Source organism: Falco cherrug, chromosome 3 (genome assembly GCF_023634085.1).
Source record: "Falco cherrug isolate bFalChe1 chromosome 3, bFalChe1.pri, whole genome shotgun sequence".
Classification (NCBI taxonomy): Eukaryota; Metazoa; Chordata; class Aves; order Falconiformes; family Falconidae; genus Falco; species Falco cherrug.
Window position 1 is genome coordinate 104184006 of NC_073699.1, and position 22877 is coordinate 104206882.

The 22877-nt window shown below is 42.8% G+C and overlaps 2 protein-coding genes across 2 annotated transcripts in view; both read left to right on the forward strand.

Moving 5' to 3' along the window:
* The first annotated feature begins 2162 nt into the window (after positions 1–2162).
* LOC129735591 (uncharacterized protein C10orf95-like) lies at positions 2163–3278 on the forward strand. The gene is made up of 2 exons (XM_055704824.1): positions 2163–2378; positions 2823–3278. The coding sequence occupies exons 1-2, from the start codon at positions 2163–2165 to the stop codon at positions 3276–3278; spliced, it is 672 nt and encodes a 223-aa protein (XP_055560799.1).
* Positions 2548–22877, forward strand: part of TPPP (tubulin polymerization promoting protein) — a 66924-nt gene continuing 46594 nt past the window's right edge. The window contains exons 1-2 of the mRNA XM_055705541.1: positions 2548–2655; positions 16201–16518. Of these exons, the coding sequence (XP_055561516.1) occupies positions 16208–16518 (311 nt within the window). The 5' untranslated portion in view covers positions 2548–2655; positions 16201–16207. The remainder of the gene's footprint in view (positions 2656–16200; positions 16519–22877) is intronic.

The window sequence follows — 22877 nt, forward strand, 5'->3', positions numbered from 1 at the left end:
GGTGGATAAGGAATTGGCTGGATAGACACATCCAGGGAGTAGTGGTCAAACACTCCATGTCCAAATGGAGATCAGTGATGAGTAATGTCCCTCAGGGATCCACATTGGGACCAGTATTGTTTAGTATCTTCATCGGTGATGTAGATGGTGGGATTGAGTGCACCCTCACCAAATTTGCAGATGACACCAAGCTGAGTGATGTGGTTGACATGCCTGAGGGACAGGATGCCATGCAGGGGGACCTGGACAACCTCAAGAAGTGGACCCATGTGAACCTCATGAGGTTCAACAAGGCCAAGTGCAAACTCCTGCACCAGCACTGGGGCAAGCCCCGGTATCGATGCAAGCTGGGGGATGAAAGGATTGAGAGCAGCCCTGTGGAGAAGGACTTGGGGATGCTGGTGGATGAAAAATTGGGTATAAGCTGACAATGTGCACTTGCAGCCCAGAAAGCCAACCATACCCCGGTGGCATCACTAGCAGCATGGCTGGCAGGTGGAGGGAGCTGATTCTGCCCCTCTGCTCTGTTCTTGTGAGACCCCATCTGGAGTACTGCATCCAGCTCTGGAGTCCTCAGTACAGGAAAGACATGGACCTGTTGGAGTATGTCCAGAGGAGGCCACAACAATGCTCAGAGGGATGGAGCAGCTCTCCTGTGAGGGAAGGCTGAGAGAGTTGGGGTGGCTCAGCCTGGGGAAGAGAAGGCTCTGCGGAAACCTGTCTGCAGCCTTTAAATACTGAAGGGGAGGTTATAAGAAAGATGGGGACAGATTTTTAGGATGACCAGTAGCGATAGGACAAGGGCGAATGGCTTTAAACTAGAAGACAGCAGATGCAGACTAGATGTGAGGAAGAAAGTTTTTGCGATGAGGGTGGTGGGGCACTGGCACAGGTTGCCCAGAGAGGCTGTGGGTGCTCCATCCCTGGCAACATCCAAGGCCAGCCTGGCCGGGGCTCTGAGCATCCCGATCCAGCTGAAGGTGTTCCTGCCCGTGGCAGGGGGGCTGGGCTAGATGGCCTTGGAAGGTCCCTTCCTACACAAACCATTCTAACAATCTATGATTCTGTGAATTTTGCTTCCTCCTGTTTTTATTTTTTTAAATGAAGCTCAAATAAATAGTGAAATTTGTCTGAATTCTATCACAGAATAAAATTTGGGTGATTCTGATTCTGCATATTTTGTAAGATTGATGGTATGGCTTGTGACAGAAAATTCTGTCACAGAAACAGATAGTTGTATTCTAAACTGTGTAGGATAGGTGAGAGAATTGAAAATAATGTAGGACTAGCCCCATATTAAACATTAGCAGAATAGTCTCTACTATCATACCTTGTTTCATGTTAATCCATATTGCATTCATTTTTGCCCTTGAGAGCATGTTCTGATTTAAAGCTGTACCTGTCCTAATCTGTGCCTCAGCTGTATGGCAGGCACTCCTCTGGTGTCTCAGGCCAGCTTAGGCCTCACAAAGGGTGCGTTTGTGCCTGTGTGATGAAGGAGAAAACTTGGGGGGGAAAAAAACCAACGTGATTTTGGTTTGTGCTCTCTTGAGAGATCGCAAGTCCAGTTGCCACGCTGTACCACAAACCCCCGGTCGGTAGTGCAGCCAAACTCCACCCCAGCATGACATGGTCTTAGAGCATTTATGACATTCTGGGTCATCCCAATGGTTGCCATAAGATACTGAACTAAGGGTTTATAAGGTAGTTTTAGAATAGCTCATAAATTATTATTGTGCTTCTTAAGGCAAGTGTAGGTGTATGACTGTTTTAGAGGTTCACCCTGCACCCCTGCTGCCTCCGAGGCACTGAGGCTCCGCGGCGCCGGGGCTGGGCCACCCTGCTCCCCCCTCATGGCTGCAGGTGGGCGCCTCAACCCGACTCCCGCGCAGCAGCCGCCGAGTCGCGGCCCGCCGCCCCTGTGGGCCCCGGGCGCCTGGCTGGGGGGCTCCTGGCTGCGGGGCGGGCCGGGGGTCGCGCAGCCGGTGCCCCAGGGTAGGGGGGCTGCGGGCCGGCGGCGGGCCCGGGGAGCGCCAGGCCGTAGGATGCGGCCGCCGCACCGCGCACCCGCTCTTTTGCACGGCGTTTACTTGCTTTGTCAACAACCGCAGCCTAAAGCACAGCCGAACGGCACCCCGGGCCCAGGCGAGCCAGGGCCCGGCATGACGCTGGGGGCCGCCCTTCGGCCCCGGAGAGGGGGCGCGGGATGCGCGGAGCCGGCCGGGCGAGGTCTCACCTGGCCCGCCACGCCACGCCGCCAGCTGCTGGCGAGGGAAGCGGCCCAGTGGCTGCCGCCCGCCGGCCTCACCTGCCGCCGGCACCGGGCAGCGAGCGGGGCGGAGCGGAGCGAGCAGGGCAGCGCCAGCCACCGCAGCCATGTAAGGAGCGGAGGCGGCTGCGGCCCCGCGCTGAGCCATTACCTCAGGCTCCGCGGGGGGCGGGAGCGGCCGGAGCGGCGGCCAATGCCCGGGCGACGGGGGCGGTGCCTGCCGGGGCGGCCGCGCCGGCTTGACAGGGGCTGCGGAGCGCGGCGGAGCCGAGCGAGCGGCGGTTAGGCTGCGGGACCTGCCGCCCCCGGAGCCGGCGGTGAGCGGGCGCCTGTGGCAGGGAGCGCGGGGGTGGCGGCGCGCCGGTAGCTGATCCCAGCTGAGGAGGGTACGGGGGCTCTCGGTGCCGGGGGAGCGCCCGGGGGGGGAGGGTGGCGCCCGGCGGGGGCGCGCCGCCCGGCCCGGCCGCGCCGCCGTTGTGTAACGCGGGCGGGGGGCTGCGGGCGAGGCGGCGGCTTGCCTCCGCTGGATTAACCCCCTGCTACCCTCCCCCAGGAAGGGCCGGCGGGGAGGGAGGCCCGGTACGGAGCCGCTTCTCTCCGCCTGCCCGTCGGTTCTCGCACCTCCACGGCAGCGGAACGGTGCCGGGGCGGCCCCGCGCTCCTGCGGCCGCGCCCGGGGCGGCGAGGGAGGCCGCGCCGCCGTTGGCTATCGGCCGGAGGCGGCGGAGGAGCCGCCGCTGCGTGCCGCCGGGCGGAGCGGGTGGCCCGTCTCCCGGAGGCTGACAGGCGCAGCCGTTCGGTGCCAGACGCGCAGGTGTCAGCTGGAGGCTGCGGGCTCCGCCGCCCCCCGGCGCCCTGCGTGAGGCGGCCCCGGGCGCGGGGCTGCGGGGGGCGCGGGGCGAGGCGGAGCCCCCGGGCCGGCCCGGACTCGCCGGCGGCCCAGAGCGGCGGCGCCCCCCAGGTCCGCGTGGCGCCCCCGAGGGCCGAGCGCGTGCCGCGGGGCCAGTGAGCTGCGTGCGGCGCCGCGTGCCCGCGTGCCGGGCGGGGGTCGTCGCGCGCAGCGGGTGGCGCAGCTGCCGGGGCTGCCCGGGAGCGCGGAGGAGGGGCGGTGTCGCCCCCGGCGTGGAGCCGGGCGGCGGCGCGGGGCTGCGCTCACCGGCGCTGCGCGGTGGCGCCGTGCCCGGCCGTGCCCCGCAGCACCGCGCCTCGGGGGCCGCCCGGCCTCAGCCCGGCCGTGGAGCGCGGGGGCTGGGGGCTTCTCCCACCCATACTGCGAGCGGGCGGAGGAAGAGCGGAGCGGCGCGTACGCGCTCCCGGAGTCTCGGGCTTAAAATACCACGGGTGGCTATTTGGACGCGCGCGCTGTATTTACTTTGAGATGTCGGTGCTCGTTTTGCTAATCGTTTAGTGATGAGCTGCTGCTTTTTCGAATTATGTTTTTCACACCGGCTCAACCTCGCTCCTCCCAGAGCCAAAATAAAAATAAAATGCTGTTTCGATTGCTCTTGTGCCTCTGTGGGTGACAGTCATAGGCCTTTAAATAGCCGGGCCCCGGTGATTGCTGCAGCGCGTGCCCGGCTCGGGAGCGGCCGCGCGGCTCCGGTGCAGATAAAGTTCCCACAGGAGCCTCCTGCAGTGCTCGCGCTCGGCCCTCGTGAATGTAGGAACAGATCTTTATAGAGGGAAGTACACATCCAGCAATTCTGTGCCCCATTTAAACTGTGGCTTGAATGTGGTGAAAAATAACATCTTTTAATTTAGTTTTCGTGGTAGGTATATTTATGCCAGCTACTTTCCCTAGGCAGCTGTATGATGCAAGTTATTTTTATTTATTGTACCTTGCAAAAAGAAGGCTCTTAAAGAGTGAGGCAGGCAGTTAATTTATGTTTAGTGTATTCTCATTATAGGCAGAGGCAATTAATTGTTTTTCGTGTATCTCGGAATGCTTTAAAGAATAAACCATATTTAAGCTTGGTAACTTGCTCTGAGATGATAAGCTTAATATGTAAATTAAAATAATATCAATATATTTTTCTTGCTTGGCACACTTTGATTGTGTAAAAGTCTTTGAGTGTGAGAATGTGACTGTATTCACAATCCTGTATCACTGTATGAAGAAAAATTTATAACAAGAACAGTCTTTCCTGTAGTCACTCAGTGATGTCATGTCCTTTCTATTTGTATGTGCATACTGCTTGCAGCCCTTGCATAAATGATACTCTTTTTCAGCAAGCAACAAACAGGGGTTTGGGGTTTTTTCTCCCTCTAAAAAAACATTTTTATGCCATGTGTAACTGAAATTAAATGCAGGTGTATAATTTTAACCCCTAGTGTTTCTCTGCCATAGTGGCATGACTACTACTAATGGCATAAAAGCATTATGTGGGCATAAATGCTTTTAGGTGCCTCTGCCAGTGGAAGAGAAATTAGTGGAAAAGAAACATTTTGCCCACTGTTTATATTGCCATAGTGTCTAGGAGTTGTGGTCAGGGACCTTAACTATATCTGTTGGGTACAAAAACTTGGGCCTGGCCCTCAAAATATTGTGATCCAAAATACAGAACAAGATACTGTTAAATGATATAAAAAAGGGAATGCAGCTGCTATTAAGAAGGATACATTGGTACATGTGTGCATTATCCGGCTAGGTATTTTCTTTTTCTCATATGTTGGAGCAAAGGAAGTTGTAGAACTTCATGTAAGACTTGCACGGTTCTCTGAGGGAAGTTCTGATATCAAAGGGTGATCTTGGGATATGTAAATGGTTTGGGGGAATTTTTAAGTGTATTTAGCTTCACTAAATGCTGAAACAAATTAAATTTAAAATAAACCAAACACCTACATTGACCCAATATAAAACATTTTATCTTCAAGCTACTTATTTTTTACCGTAGTTTAAATTTAACACCATTTAAAAACATTTTGAAATGGAATTTTTGTTTAGAAAAATCAAAGTTATACAGGAAAAATCACATTGCTTTGCCTTTTCCCCAGTGTTATCTATAAATTGTTTTAGTTCTTTCTTCTTCTCATCTTCTTTATGTGCCCAAACCCACAAAAAATACATGGTAACAAATACAGCTTCAACAGAAAGAAATTTCTTGGTGAATACATCTTTCTGCCCATCCCAAATTGCCATACACAGAGGTACTGCAAGAATTTCCCATCACAATGTAGTCTGGTTATTGGAATATTTTGAAATAGTAGTGAAAGTAACTGTGCATTGAGAGGGTGTTATTGGTAAAATACTCCAATATAAATATGGTATTTACGTTCACAGGGCCCGTACATGTGATACAGGATGAGTATGCGTAGCCTGGCTGGGTTTCAGGGAGCTTCTTCTGACTGGATGTTCACCTTAAACGCTGATGGAGCAGAACAGACTGACTGTGCTGGTTGTTTCTTGCCTCACAGTGGTGTGTCCATCAAAGGAGAGGGAGATTTTTACTCTGTTGTTAGTTGTTATGTGTAGTGGGTGGGCAATTAAGATTCCCTTGTAGCAGAAGAAAACTGAACTGTGTCAGGACCCTAAGGCAGACGTGGAGAAGCCCAGGTTCTTACTCTTGCCAGTTGTCTTAAGATTCCCTCTTCCTTTTCTTTTCCTCCTGGTCTTTCCCCTGCCTCATAGTGTTCTGAGTGCGTGATATAAACTTACCTTCTCCGTGTTAGAAAACCAGAAGCATACAGACCAAAGTTTCAATGTGTTATGGGGCAAGTGAAAAGAAAAATGAATCTGCAGTAGAACCATCTTAGATAATTTTATGAGGTTAATTCTTGCCTGGTTTGGCTGATCTCAAGAATATGCTTGTGTGTCAGTGTCCATGTATTGGAGTATTTGGCAAAGTGAGCACAGAAAAACTTCTTTTAAAAAAAAGAGAAGTCAAGGATGTAACAGGTTTTGGTTGAATCTCTTAGGGATGCAGTCTTAGTTCAAACAAGTTCTTAAATGCACAGTTGAGGAGCGCTGTTCTGTTGGATCAGTGCTAAGGAGTTTTTTGCGATGGAAATTCAAATGCTAAGAGGTCTTGCTCCCAAAAGTGTTCCTTCGTTGTTGATGAGACTATTTTTAGATTAAAAACAAATCTGTGTCTGCCTGTCTCATGTCATTTCACAATCAGAAGGACCAGTACCCAAACAGTTCATCTTAGTGAAGCTTATAGATGTGAAATAATTATTGATGATTTAGCAAGGGAAGTATTCCCCTCCTATTTTGTACTGAGCTGTGGGTGGTTGAAAAAAATCTGTACTTAAAGGTTAGTTTTGGGGGTTTTTTGATTCAGACAAAACTGAAGCACCAGACTTTTAAGAACATATAAGAGATCTTCAGGCAGTCTAATCTGACTCAAGTAGTATTTGCTTGACGTTAATTACCTGAGACCAATAACATACACTTAGTCAAACGTCTCTGAAAGACAGGTTTTTATCAACGTTCTTCTGCATTAAAGGAACTCTAATGTGCAGACATCAGGTTATGAGCAGCAATTCTTGGAAGTTACCTGTAGTATTTCCCATGGTTGATTGTCCCTCCCTAAGAAAGTCTTATTTCTAATTTGCGTTGGCATAGCCTGAATTTTCAGCTGTTGAGGTTTTTGAGATCTTTTGACAGTTAAGAGCCATTTAGTATGTGATGTTTGAATACCTTGTGGAAGTGACTTTAATTGCCTAACAGATCACATTGGTGGCATTCTTTAAGTCTTACAGGTAAAACATCTCATCTCATGATTTTATAGCTCTTATACCATCTCCAGTTCTTTGATCAGAGGTGATGCTTCATGACTATTAAATCTTACTTTCAAGGCCTATAAGTCTCAATTAGCTCATTTTTTCTTGAATCCAGTTCCATCCCTGTCAATAGTATTGCCATAGTTCTCTTGATATTTTTGCATATAGGTGGTTACAAAGCTCGCTGGCATTCAAAGTCATCTCCTTGCTGTATGGTCTCTGACCTCCTTTCATGGAGTGGTTCTTTATTGCTCGTGGCTTTTGCAGAAATATTTTGGAAAGGTTCTATGGAAGTTCAGATTAGTGGTCTGCTGTGGATGCGGGTGGCAGGGAGGGTACAGTGTGTAGTGATGAAGAAACGAGGCTAAGCAAACTCTACAATTGTAATGGTACAAGCCAGGGAACCTGTACTCAGCTAATCTCTGAAGTGATGATGATAGGCCTGGCATGTTATTTGGAGCTATAAATTAATTGTAAGACTAACTGCTGCAGAGAGCAGCTGTTGTCTACCAGTCTTTTTGGATCTGTGGTTCCCAAGTCTTTTTCTGATACACCGTGAAAAAGTACCTCGTCGAAATAGTTGAGGCTCCTCTTTTGTTGTGCTCTAATCAGTGTCATATTCACTTTATTCTGTGAAGGCTGTTCTAGGCACTGGCTTATATCCTTGCCTGTGTGTGTAATTGCAGAGCAATTGTGTCCAGATTATTTCTTCATCTAACAATGATAGCAGCCTAGTGGAGCTCAGGATGAATACTTAGTAAGTGGAATCCTCAAGTGGGATAGTTGCATAATGAGGAAAAAAAAGTGTGATAGGAGTTCACCAGTACATAAATGTGTGGTGGATAGCTGTATTTATGATTCTGCCTTCACAGTTGAAACCTGGTATGACGCAGTGGTATTACAGTATGTTGTAGAGTTAGTCAAGAGTTATTTCGTTAAAGAGTTTTTGTGTAGCTTTAAGTGTTGTCAAGTGAACGCATGCCTTTTGAAACAAAAAAGTTCTAATACAACTATTGCTGATAAAGGTGTGTATATGTTTGTGTATAGGTGCTTCATTTATGGGTATATAAAGAGGTGGTATTTTATGAAGTAGTTCTTTGGAATGGAGGAATGTAATTTACTAACAGCTAAACTTATATTTGTATATAAATGATACAGTACCAGTAACTGTGTAGGCAGGTAGCAATAGTTTTTAGAAATAGAACAGTAGAAGCCATTTGCCAGCACTCAAAATTATTGTGTTTGGTAATGTGTTTTCTAAGGTTGTTCTTTTAATGACACACGTAACTTCATCACAGTTTGAAATAGTGTTTTGCTGAGGAGAGAAACTGGACAGCTAGACTAACCACCTTTTTTGTTACTCTGTGTGTCCTGCTGAAGGTCTTAATGTAGCTCTGTATGATCTAGCCAGCTTTGTCTGTGTCCATAATGCTGGGTGCATGTATATCGGTCAAGAGAACTCAAGGTTCAGCCATGCAGTTCCTCATAAAGCCTGTGAAAAGATTTAATTTTCTTTAAATAAGGGTTGGTTTAAATGTAAATAGAGTTGTTAGCTTTGCTTGGTCTGCAGTGTTCCCTGCTCATTTTCCTTCTGCTATATGCTAGGGAAAATGGATGGCACTCATGCACTTGAGCACCACACGTGGAGAAATACATTCAAAGTACAACTCAAAAGAAAAATGCCTTAACTCTGGTTCCTACAGATAGCTCTGAAGGAGGCTTTAGGACCATTATCTAAAGCATTGCATCTTATTAGGAGGATGTTGCATTTCTCCAGTTGTATATCACTTCCTTCAGCTTGAATGTTTATCCAAAAATGTGGGAAAAAGATTCCATCTTCTGTGCTTTGTCCCTGCTGTTGTTATTTTGTATAAATAATTACAGACAAAATAAATGAGAATTCCTTTTAACTGCAATTCTGTAACATTTCTAAAAGAAGGGGAAGATAGTTCGGGTACTAAAATAAAACAGATGCAGTCAGACAAATTTCAAATGCCTTGCACAGTTTGACAGTGTTATGCATCCAGTTCACTCATAAAAATAGCACCTCTCGTGCTCGTTGAAGAGGTGCTTTCTTTTTTTGCTCAGATTGGCTAGAAGGTCTTAAGAAATCTTGGATGACAGCTATTTGTGGTGTAGTGAATAAGTTTTACCGACAGCACACCAACAGTGCAGAAACAGATTCTGATAAAGGTTACATGTTAAGTACTTGCATGCTTACTAACACTTGATGCGCAGGAATGATTAGCAGGAGAATGGAAGGTAAAACCGGGTAACAATTAACGTAAAACTACTAGGTTGTGTACCTGTGGGCAGAATTCTTTGTAGCATGCCTATTTTCTAAAAGCCAATAAATGAGCTTTCAGGTTTAAGACCATCTAAGAAATATCATTAGGAAGGCTGTTAGTTTGTCTGGGTTGAGGAGCTGAGAATGTAAGTACAGAGAGGCTGAGGCTAATGCATTTATAAGAGAATGGCACAGAAATATTACTGCTTATTGTGACATAAAACAGAAGTAAAATTGTTAATGTTAACAATGTATGGTTCTTCAAATCTTTATGGAATACCAGATGTACCTCACCTTGCTGGCAGTGTTAACCGCATTGCAAGGGTCCACCATCTTTCTCCTTTCCCCCTACTCTGTTTCTGGTTCTCCATAAAATTGGTAGATATCTGACTGCTGCTTTCTTGAGCGTTCATTCACATATCTGATGTGATCACATACATGAGAGATACTGTCTGACAATGTAGAATCATATTTTCCTTGGCCAACTAAACAGATGCATAGATGCTTTTGCAGATGAATCTGTTATATTTTCCCACCCTTTGGAAGGTGAGGATGCCAGGAAGATCAGTTGGGTGCCATTTGCCCATGAACTGGGGAATTTTTTGATCTGAGTATCCGTTACAAAGAGCAAGAGTATTGGAAAGCCTGCATACTCGGCTTAAGGCCAGCAAGAAATGGAATAGAGTGCTTGAAAGAATACTTTTACTGTTTTTTTTAACCTGCTGGTGACATTTTGCAGATAGTAGAACAGTATCTTTGCTTATAAGTCTAGGGTTTGTGCTGTGGAGTACCTACTTGCCCTTCTCACTTAAGAGCTCATGGAGACAAAAGGTACAACAGAATTGCTGGGTGGCAAGGAGGTTGCAGAAAGACTGTCTGGGCAATCTCTGGTTTGGATTATATCTTGGTGGATATTTAGGGCACAGTTAGCGTATCACCTCCACTCTGCCTTGTGGCCAAAGCTCTATGGTGTGACTGTAAGCAAAGCAGAACCTTGGACTCTGCATAAAAAGAACAGCAAAAAGCATTGCAAAATCAAGAATTCGTAGATTTTTGCTGCTTAGTTGCCTGGGGCATATGGTGGAAAGGGTTAAGAATTTAGGGAGGGGATCAGGACTAAGATTGAGAACTTGAGCAGATACTCCATTTTAGGGCTATTTTATCCAAGTTACTGTCTTTGGGCTCAAGATGAGGAATCTGGACTGCAGACTTTGGATTTTAGCTAGAGGATGACCCCGATGCTCAGTGTAAACATAACTTTGGGGTCTTTTGGGGGTTGTGTCGCAAATTGCAATGGAGCTAGGTTGCACCTGAGAAATAAGGCTGGCATATGCAAAGGTGAGCATTACAGGGAAGGGCAGATGTTACTGCATTGCAGTTGTGCCATGGTGCTATTGAATGGTTTCTTGAAATTTGTCAGTCTCGGCAGTTTCCTAAACAGAGGTCTGCTTGATGCTTGAATGCTTTCTGCCATTATAAAATTTGAACTGAAAGTGTTCCTTAGTTCACAGGACTTTCAGTATAGTTTTAGTCAATTCTTGGTTGGTAAATATGCTGAAGAATGAACAGTTTTAAAATAAGCTGCCTTTTCCATTACCTGAATTGTATCTGAGGCTGCTGTAAGTATCAACTGTAGTGTTCTAGTCTTTTGGACAAATAGACTGTTATTAATTTCCATGCCAGTTAGTGCTGCAAGAATACTTCCACTAAAACCTGGTTTTGTAATACTTGCAAATGAAAGCAATTTAATGTACATTGGGACAGAATATTCCTAGCATTCTAGGGGCAAGCTAAACAAAGCAGATGAGAAAGTACATGGTATAGTTCAAAAAGTTAGCTATTCACACTTTTGATAGTTTTCTGTTAATTTTTTTAAAGCATTTTTTGATGTGGAGATCATAAACTGGGTTAATACATTTGCAGCTGGTGAGACTATATTTCCTTCATAGAGCCAGAGAACACTGGTTCTTCTGAGCGCTCCATACAGTCATGTACCTGCTTTGTGTGGCCCAATAATTAAAGCAGTGTGGAGTACGGGTCCTAGGGCCCTCATTATGCTCTGAACTCTGGCAGCAGAACAGACATGTTTCTCTGTCCTTCTGCTTTGGCTTCCCTGTCTGTGACATGGCAGTGAGGCTAACTTCTGTTACAATCTGTGCTTCCTGAGCAGATTAGCCATGCACTAGTTCTCAGGGACAGGGAAGATGCTGCAGTGAATTCTGACCAGGTAGGACACATGGATATTCTGTAGAGTTGCATAAGCTGCAGAAGTTGTTGGCAAAAATACTCTGGGTTTTAGTAAGACTTCAGGTCTTCCTTGTTGGTGCTGAGAGATGGATTGCTTCTAAGAGCAATTCCCCCAAATCTAAATCAAAGCTGTACCAGAAATTTCTGCACTGCATTATATTGATACCTGGAGAGGATTTGGGTAAGTGAAAGAGTGTGAATTTGTAGAAATCTTTCAGTAGAGCTGACAGTTGGTCGGTACTGAGGCTTTGGGTTTGTTTACATGTACCTGGTGTTCATGCAACTATAGAGAATCAGCAAGTGGAATTCACAGGAACAATAGCTGCTTGTCTCCCTCATTTTTGGAAGAATCCAGATTAATAGGTGGCTTTATCTGGGAGAGCTCTCCCAGCTGTCTGTCAGCAGATGAGTATGTTTTGTAGTTGCTGGCTGAAAGGAAGTTCGATGATATGAGAAAACTTTTTCTAATGGGTTAGGCATACGCTGAGAACACAGATCTACACTTCCAGTCTATTTTAGCATGGGCTAGCCGTGACCTCAGTCAGTTTGATCCCTAGCTTAATCTCTGTCTGCATAGATATCTCTCTGTGATGTGCTGTGTTATTTACCTGTTGCAGAGTGGGAGAAGGGACAAGAACTGCTTTTTCATTATGCTAAAGGAGTATTACATGACACAGACTATAGCAGATCATAACACCTGGTTGCCTAAATATTTTGTGGATTTCTGGAACTCCATTTTTTGGGAACAGTTCTTTCACAAAGCCTTCTGAATTCTGGCATCTGCTTATACCTCTTTCTTAATTTTTGTGATGTGGACCTGCTAGGTTGGAGCCAGAAGTACTTGGAGAGGATGCGATGGGTGGCTAGTCCCACCTCCCTTCCCTCTGCCAGCTCTGGAAATGTAATATTATCTAATTGTGTGCATACTAGACTTTTTGGGTGGTGATGAAAGGTGTTTCTTTGGTTAACTGCAGTTGTTATAGTTGGTATCCTCACAGTTAAGGCTTTTGAACAGTCGCTTAATTTTATGTTACTGAATTTCAGAATTGGTACTTTAGAGTAGTCACTTTCTTTTGTCACTTCCATCTATCACCCTGCTGTGGCCCCTCCACAAGTAACTGCTAATCTTTCCTTCTGGCAGAAGCCAGCAAGTGCCTGCTGATCCCTTTGTCTAAGGGAGAAAGGGTAAGGAAGACTCAAACCAGCATTTGATCTTGAATTTTTAGCAAACAAGTTATTCTGTACTTCTCTTTTAGAGATCATTTCTTTAACGTGGCATGATCTCCTTCCTCATCTCTAATAGCTAAAAAAAGTTAAAGGAGCTGACGTCATTAAAAATCTGATGTCATATCCTGTGTTGTACAATTCTTTTCCTTCTGATATAGTATATTAATGAATATTCTCTTCAGAGTGTGTTCTTTCTAATGTTAAGAAACAAAAAATTAAGTTGAGGCTAGGTCAGTATTTTCATAAACAAGGTAGCTTCTTTTAGTAAATTTCACGCTATTACATGGGATTTTTAATAAGTAAACTGTAATTACGGTTCAACAAGAAAAAGAGTATCCATGACAATTTTTGGCAACCACAGCAGAACCCTTAGTTTAATCTATCCTTGACCTTTAGTTGGTGAGGATTGCTTTGAAATTAGTCCACTTTGTGTACCAGATTTCATCATTCAAAACTGAAACCTTTTCTGTAGAGTGTATCCTATTCCCCCTGGCCCAGAAAAACTCAAAACAGCCCAATACAAAGTTCATTTATTGATGTCTGAGGGAACTAAGTCTGGAATTGAAGTGTCTTTCTCAAGGCCAAATATGTTCCTTTAAGAATTTTTCTTATGCCAAGTTTATAAACTTTTAACGTATTAGCAACTGAAAGTAAGCAAAAAATATTTTCAATCACTACAGCTATCATATTAAAGACAGTATAAGACAGCAGTACAGACGAAAAATGATGTAGTCCTTTTAAAAATCACACCGTTCAGAAACTCGGAACCCTTTCAAGTGTGGGTTTCAGCTCATCGTTTGAAATCATGACTTGCTTTTTAAAACCCAGTTCTGCTGTGCTGTGTGAAGTTGAGTTGTGGTTATGGGTGATGTGGGACTGGACAGAGTTGGCCAGCAAGGTGCTGATACTGGCTAAAGAAAGATTTTGTTCAGGGGAGACTTAAAGGTGTAGACATGTAGTTATTTTTTCTAATTTCAGATGAGACAGAGTGGCACAGTCATTTTCTTACTTACAGTTTGTAAGCTGTGCAAGTGTCTCAAGGATGTTCACACGGAGCATAGCTTCTTGACAGAATTGCTAAGAGCAGGCGGGGGCTATCCCCAAAAATCTTGTGGAAGGTTTATTTGGCACAAGCTAAAATGGCAATGTGGTATGAGCTGCACACATCTCAGTATAACAGATCTTCACCTTTTGTCCTGTTACTTCTTCTGGAGGTAACTTCAGGTTTTAATGTCCTATACAGACATTATTCTTTTTGCTGATGTGTACTCTCCCTGCTTTCCCTTTCCACCAGTTAGTGTTAGCTTGGTAGATCTCTGGTTCTAATTTCCAGTTCTAGTAGATTTGAAATGGTGGAAGCTTGGAAGAGACTTCTGCTTTTGGAAGTCAGGCTGCCTCACAGACGGAGGTGGATCATAGATCTTCATGATCTGATTTTTTTAATGTAATTCTTTTTTGCATAGATTGTGTCAGCAGTGTTTTTGTTTTCTTCTTACATTTGCTCGTCACTGTTTTGTTAGCAAAAGAATGTGCGTAGCCTGGTGAATCAGACATTTCAGACTGATGTAGGCACTATTTTGGTAAACATGTATGCATCTGCAATACTTGTAAATCTTAAGCTACTATTGTGGGTACTTATAGTATGGAGTTTCAGTGTTGGCAGACTATCAGAAAAGTTTGTTGAGGTAAAATTGCTGTTCTTTGGAGAGAGGCAGGGTGCAAAGGAAATGGAAATGGGAATTGGTGAGTTTTTAAACTTTTTAATGAACTTCTGCATTTTCAAATTTTTTATCTCCCTCTGTGCTTTTCTTTTAATTTCAGGGTGCATCTAGAACTCTCAGGCAACAGTCAGTAAATTCCTGACATGTTAACTTTAATTTAGCGTTTTGGTTATTTGGCCGGAATTTGTGCTGGCATTGTAAACAAAACGGAAGGATCTCCAGGCTTAAGATATAACAAAGTTTTTAGGCATTTACTTGAATGTTTTCAAAATAGACAGTAGTGATTTGGCCATGCTGCATTTGCTCAAGTGTAAAGGATAAAGGTCCTTTAGTATAATTTTTATTAAAAGGTTGTTTCTAATCATGAAGCTTAGCAGTAACTGCTGCAGAGAAGGTAATTACAGTTAGTTCTGTTGCAGCTTGCAGGAAAGGGTATGCCTTGGCTACTCAAGTGACAGAGCTTAATCAATATCAGAAGAGGCAGAATTCTAGAATTGTTTCCATTGCTGAGGAGTTTGTATTGAAGTACAGTATATAAGCTAAAAGAGCTTTCTGTCTGATGCAGAACTAAAACCTTAACTAGAAATACGTATCAACCTTTGCATGTTAGTTGCATACCATGTGTAGCTGTGACTTCAGAAGAGTGGATGAGGCAAGTATAGTGGGCTTTCCAGCCCTTACCTAGTATTTGCCCAACTTCTGATACCTTAAGCACCTCTTTATGGGTTAAAATTTCTAGCAGCACCACAGATGTGCGTCTGGGCCACAGTCTGTGTGTAGCTGTTGGGACAGGCACACAGAGCACCCTATCCCTAAGCTTTTCAGTGCCTCTTGCTTCTGCCAAGCTGAGTGGGTGAGCAAAAAGCAAAGGCTTCTGTGAGATGCTTCTGGCATGATAGGTTTTTACTCTTTATGAAGACACCTGAAAATGACTTGGTGTTCTGTTTCTCAGTTTATGGTTTCTTTTAAGAGGCAAACCTGTCCTACGTGAACATGGTAATCTGAAAGTTGTTCTCTGCAGTAATGACATCCCTTCTCAGTGCTCCTGCATCATGAATGTATTCATTCCAAATTAATTCCACAGCTACAGTTCTTTGGGCATAAACTTGAGAAATGGTTTTGTTAACAAGAGACACTTGTCTAAGCATTTCTGAGGCTTCCTTACTTACTAGCCCTTACATTATATAACACAAGGGTTATAACATTAATATTTTTTGCTGCACTTTAAAAATACTTAATTTGTCAATGAATAAAAAAAATATTTAAACCCCACAGTCCAGAAAATAGTGCTGCTTATTTTTCCATCAGAAATAAAAGTAGGTAGTAATGCCTACAATGTAAAGGGAATACTTATATTCAAATCAGTAAAGTGACCATGGTGATTGCCATTGGAAAAAAAAAAAGATCACACACCCCCACAAATACCTACATGCTCTCTTCTCTTGTTGGCTGATAATGGTGAAATTAGGTTTGTGCCCCATTTTGGAATGTTCTTTCCCTGTCCTTTTTTTTTTTTTTTTTTTTAAATATGCTAGAATTTTTTTCTAGATGGGCAGAGTTCCATAGTTCTGTGTGTAGACTGTTGTTTGATGGTAGAGGGCACTGAGTTCTTGATAGCTGTATAAACCACTTACTCTTCATAAGTTGTGAAATGAATGTAGCCTGTAACTTAACAGAAAGTGAACCTAGTGCAAATTAATGTACTGAGTTTACCCTCTTCTTTGCAGCACAAAAATGGCTGACAGTAAAGGAAAGATGACCAAACCTGCGAATAAGACTCCTCCAAAGTCTCCTTCGGACCCAGCAAAGGACCGAGCAGCAAAACGATTATCCTGTGATTCAAACAGCTCCCATGAGGGGGCTATGGCAGGAGAAATAAGTGCTCTGGAAGAGGCCTTTAGAAAATTTGCCATCCATGGTGATACAAGAGCCACAGGAAAAGAAATGCATGGGAAGAACTGGTCAAAGCTATGTAAGGACTGTCATGTGATAGATGGGAAAAACGTGACAATCACAGATGTTGACATTGTCTTCAGTAAAATCAAGTAAGTTCCTTTCTGCCATCATTTCCCTGTTTCCCCAACATGTTCTGTAGATATCATCTAAACTTACCTTCTGTTGCTTACAGATGTTGCAAGGCACTGTTTGTATTTGTCACAATTGGTCTCTTGTGTTCTTCTATGAAATTGTGCTGCTTTGTCTGAAAATACAGCTTTCAGCTTCTGTCATGCTGTCTTAAATGGACTTCAGTGTCACAGGTGTTACGCTGTATGAAGAGGTATGATGTGATTGGGACAAATGCAGGCTATTTCATGAAAAGTAATTTTTTTTTTACTGCAGTAAATAATGTGAATGTTTCCTGAAGGATATCTGGATGAAGTCAGGATGTAGTTTCACATCTTGCCAAAACTTAGCCTCAGAAGAATGAGGCTAAGCTGGGACATGTACTAAAAGCCATTATTCTAATAGTCCTGGTGTCCAGCACACCACCTACTCATGTTTAAAGTGTTGTAGGGCCATGCCATACTGATGGTGAATTTGTGATGGAGACTGATGGCTGTGATTAATTGGTTAGGATTATCTCAGTGGACCTAGCTTATTCTTGTGAGCAGACTGGAGCTTTAGTTGAACTTTCTCCCCAGATTGAAAACCTAGGCAAGCGTGATCCAGAAAGTCATCAAATCCAAGGAAAGGCATTCAGCTGTTCCAGCATATTCTGTATGAAGCCCCAAATAATTGTTTTTGTTCTTGCTTGATGTGCTGAACTGGATCGTTCTCACCTGCCGCAGTATCTGATCTGATAGCCCTGTCCTCCCACCCCCACCACACCACTGTTCGATACCACAGTAACTGTTTAAAATGTCCCTCAACACAACCAGGAGTCAGACAAGCTTTAAGGAAGGTCCCTTAATTGTACTTGCAGCTCGTAGGAACATCTGTTTGGCTTGTGTTTTCAACTGCTCTGCTATAATGCTGGGGAGGACAAGCAAACCTAGCTGCTGACAAGGGTAGTTTGGAAAACTGGCTACAAGCACTGACTCTTCAAGAGTGCATCAAAGCATAGAAAGGCAGAGGAGAAAAGGCCCTTGATCTCCAAAGACTGTCCAGTGTAACATGCGCAGTTAGGATGACATTATGTATTTTATTTCTTTCTTTGTTACTTTTCTCCTTGGGGATTTTACTAGGCAATTTAAAACACTACATATGCGTGCTCCAGCCCACTTGATCTTGTAATAATAATATTAATAAATATATTTAAAAATAATAACAAATAAAAATAAAATAACTTTCTCTTTGAGTCCCTACTTTTACGTTTTGGAAGCTGTGTTGCCAGAGTCAGGTATGCTGTCAGTGAACTAGTCATTTGAAATGGATGTTTAGGCGGTAGGGTTGTTTGTTTCTTTTTTGATCTATGATAGGCAATGCTGGCATTTATTTTCAATTTTTCTTCGGCTTTCATTGACTTAAAATTTTCTCTGTATCTGTCATCTGAGAAAAAATCTTAGCGCTGCTTTCTCATGTTGGTATCTGGGCAAGTTAGTGGTAGGCCAGCGCAGTGGTACGGCATAAGCAGCTATGCAGCATTGGCAGGTACAAAGGAGTGTCAGTTCTGGTGCCTGAGGGGCAGGAGGAGTCCTGTCCTCTTCTCCGGAGGAGCTGTGGCCCCAGGGGAAGGGGAGGTGTCCCCTTGCAGCTGCTCAGCAGCCCCTCCTCAGCCCCGAGGTTCCGTCTCTGCCTCTGGGGAGGTGCCTGTTCAGCAGTTTCTCAGACCTTTCTCCCATGACCACTGTGAAGCGTTGCCATTTCTCTTGAAAGAACGTGCCATCTTTTCCTCTCTTTATCTGGTATTTAATAGTTCAGAAGAGAACTGCGTTAAATGCAAAAGCATCTTTATCTTAATTGTTTATTAATTACTTGCTTATTCCTCACCTGTGCGTGTACATATAACGTGTTTTATCCATTCTTATCTTTTAAAATTATTATGTTTTTAAATTAATACCGCTTAAAAGGCAAGTGGGGAAACTTACAGTAGCTGAGACTTGCTGTCTTTATTAGGAAGGTCTGGTTTTCATGTGCGTGTTTTCGGTAGGTATACTTCCATGTTTCCTGACGTGTTGGGTTTTTTTTACATTTTTATTCTTGAGAGCATGTGTCAACAATTCCTTTTAGTCTCAATCACATTTATTTCACATCTAGTATTTTAAGTCTTAACAAAGGAAGATTTTAATGGCTGTAGTTACTCAAGTGTTAGTAATATGCTGTAACATAGGAGGTTTATGCATAGGCTGAGTATACAGGGTTTCTCAAGCATGTTCAGACAACTGCTTTTCCTTGCTTTCTCTTTTGCCTCACATTTAACCCTAAGCTAAAGGATAATGATAGATTTGATGATGCTTCAAAACAGGCATACTTGCAAAATAAACTTTTGCTCATTTCCATTTTGCAGGCAACTTCCTCCCAGCAGAGCACAAAGGTTTTTTGACAACCCAAGTTTTTCCCCATTTGTTGAAACTCTTAACTCCCCATAATGCACAAGAGTACTGCTTCCATGCCTAATACACCCATAAGCATAATAGGGGTTATGCTTATGTGTGTCAGAAGACTCTGTACTTTGGCTTTAGGTTCTTCAGCCAGTCGGCATCTCTCGAGATGGACTCTGGGACAGCCACAGTGGTTCAGTGAGGTGGGGCTGGTGGGTCTTGGCCATTGTAGTCTGGCCAGGGAGCTGGCCAAAGGTAAGAAGAGACATCTGTCAGATCCAACTACAGTTGCTATCTAGCATTGCAGTAGACTTGGGTTTTCTCTTGGGTCTGTTACTGGAAAGCCACTGTGTTTAGCAAGTTTTGCTTTCTAGCCAGCTCTGCCTACAGTTTATGACAATGGCACATGTTGTCCGAATGTTAGAAAATAATTAATCTAATAGAATTGTTCTTTGGATTATGAATTACTACGTCTGTGTATAAAGCCCATGTTTGTCATCTTGCTAAATTTCCCAGCCTTCATTTATTGTTCTGCGATAGATACTTGCAAAATAGGTAGGAACACAGCATTGCTGACAGTCAGGGTAAAGTAAGAGGGAAGTTAGTAACAGATATGTTTACCTAAGAGCTACTTAAAGATAGTGTTTTATTTTCTTGGATTGGTGACTTTCTCTACTGCAGGAGAGATTTTATCTGTTCTATCCTGAGAAGTAATGAACATTTTTGTAGATTCAACAGCCCCGTCCCCACCTCTGCCAAACCAGGTGAACAAAACTTCTGAAAGTTTTGAATAGTCCATGATAACTTCTTCAAAGCTGGAACTGTGTCAGTCTTCCAGAGATTAGTTTGTATAAGGTTATGTTATAAAAGTTGAGGAAATTCTGATGAACCTTTGTTACAAATAAGACAGTAAGTGTAGAATGCTGTTGTCCTTCTGCACGAGGATGTCAGGACAGACTGAAGTGTAATTTGTCTATTTATCTTGCATAAAAAGTCCATTAAAGGCTTTCATATAAGTGCATTTGTATGTACTTCAGGACAAGAAGAATGAATGGTCTAATGCAGAAAATGCACAGTAGCAGGCATGAAAGAAGAACTGCTAGAATTGCATTCTTTGGTAAGAAAAGATAAAAATTGAGTTATCTCCCCCTTCTCCCCAACAAGTATTTTTGTTTGACAGCAATTTGTAGGTTCTTAAGGGTCTTGCAAATCCTTCCAGTTTGGCAGATTGAAATGTAAGCTGTGTTAAGAAATGATTTAATAGATGTCTTTTTCTTCTTTTTTTTTTTTTCTTTTCTATTGTAAGAACTTCATATTTTCAGCTCGGAAAATCCAAGAAATTAAGCAGCATTGAATCTTGCAATGGAATTGCTTGAAATGAAAAGCCAAAGTCCACTTGTGAGAGTAGTCACATGTATGCATATTTATAATTTGCACCACTACAGATCAGAGGAAAACCACTTACACTTTTGCCAAATATTTGGATTGCATTAATATAGTTGGGATAGACTGCCATTTCTGTAATAAGCAGAAAAGTAATTTTTAAATTTTTTGGTTATAAAAACATACAACAAAGATATCTCATACGATATCATTATCTTTTTGTGCATGTTGCAGCTGTAAAAGCAAGACGTGAAGAGGGAATTACAAAGTTTTGCAATATCTTATGGGATTAAATCTATGAAAAAAGCAGCAAAACCAATAGAAGTGTACATAACTAAATGCAATTATGTAGTAGACTTTCCCTGCTATATTTTGTAGTTTCACAGTCAAAACTTGTGATGTTGGACTCTTCTTCATATGTTCATTGGACTGCATACAACAGTAACTATGGTTGCAGGGTAAATTTTTATTTCAAAGCTAGCTCCTTGCTTAAGGTAATGTAAAAATCTCTTTTGCTGATTGGTATCAGGATAGCTTTCTCTTTTTAAATGGCAAGAATGAAGCAACTCTTTCTCTGAAAAACCTGCTGATAAAATTGTTTTTTAAAAAAAGCCTGAAAATACTTTGTAGGAAGCAGTTTTTTTCAACTGGTCCCTAAATTCTCTGCCATACTTGAAGACAAAGTCACAGTCATGTTCTATGAGAAGGAGAGTTTTTATGAATGACTGACATTTTCATGACAGGACCAAAACCAGTATTTCACCACTTTTGTAATGATAACAACTTCAGTTTCCCTGTAGTTCAGGCTTCTGCTAAAATACCACATTTTCATATAAATAGCTTAGTAATATTTGATTGTTCCAAGGATTAATTTTTCACATACTATCTGAACTTTATATAGATATCTTTCTTTTATATTTTGTAAATTAAGAGTGGTAATGCAATCTGGGTCTACTGAATTTAGAGACCTACGATTTGCAGACATAGCAGTAGCATTTGAAAATGGATGGATTTCATGAAGAATGAGATTTTCGTGTGTGTCTTTTTAATAGCTGAAACAATTGCCTGCCTTCTTGGAAATTTTCCTCATTAATGACAATTTCTTTTATGTTACTCTTCCAGAGTTGCAGGAGTTGGTAGGCTGTGTGTCTCATATTGTGCTTGCAGAGTGCAAATATGGGTTTAGTGAATCTTGTTGCCTCGGAGAAAGCAAGCTCATTGGTGATACAGGAGAAGGGCATAGAAATGTTGTGTGTTTGGTATGAAAAGCAACATGTGGCTGCATTCTTTTTAATCCAGCAAGACAGTGAGACACAGCAGTCTAAGAACTTCAGGGTTTTTGTATTAAGGAAAGCAGAATACCCAAGAAGAATAGATGTTACTGATCTCTGACCAGCATTCTGGCATGTTGCCTTAGGAACTTAAATTTCTTTGTTTATTGGGGTCAACAACTGCTCTGGGAAATGTGATATGTTAGCTATGCCATACACATACTCCACTTGTTGTATGTAGTTAATATGGTAATAGTAATAGCCTTGATAGAAATGCCTCTGCTCTTATTTTAGAAGTGTTACCACTCAGCACTGCAAGAATATGGTTTAAGCACTGCCATAAAACTTCTAATTCTATGACATTATTAGACAGAAAAATAAAAATATTTCTGTTTACACTGGCATGTTGCTATGGTTGCAGGCAGGCCTGGGTGACGTCACACCTTGGATCCATTGTGAGCATTTATTTAGGTAGTTGTCTCCATGGAAACATTTGTTTGTTTTCATGTTACTATGTGTTAAATTTTAAACAAATTTTTGTGGTTCTATACTGGATTATTAACTGAAGACTAGTTAATCTACAGAAGCTTTTTAAATATACCTTACTCCCTGCCCTCTAAAATATTTCTGGTAAAAGATCAAGTGAAAGCATAATTGTCCTCTCAAATTCCATTAATAGCTTCTTATGTTGCTTTGACATGTTTTCTTGTTGCTGAGGAAGCCGTGTGTTCTGAAGGGCAGAAAACTCTCCTCCATCTTTTTGAGAAAGGAAGGTTTTGTTCCCATGGAGAATCTTCACAACACACTTTATTGTGCCCTGACTTCTGCACAGTTCCACCCATACTCTGTCCTTCGTATATCTTGCACAGTCAGCTATTTAGCCTGATTCCCACAGTGTGGATCCATCAGGTCTCTGCAGGAGCACTTCCACTGAAGACCAGCTGGGTCTTAATTCAACAGTAATTCACCATTGCTGCAAGACTGTGGAAGAATTAAAAAGGTTGCTTGCTCCAAGCAGCTAGCAAGATAACACTTGGCAAGAATGAGTGCATGCCTTCCCTATTTGTCACCTAGAATATAATTATTGTCTTGTCTTTGTATCAAAACATTATGATGCTTCTTGCTTTCTTCATGTATTTGAAAGGAGTAGTACTTCGACACCAATACTGTGACTCTCATTCAAAACAACTCGCTCTCCATGAGATTCTCTGATGTCATTTATGTCTAGCAGAGGTTTTACTGAAGCTTCTCTTAATTTTTTTAAAATAT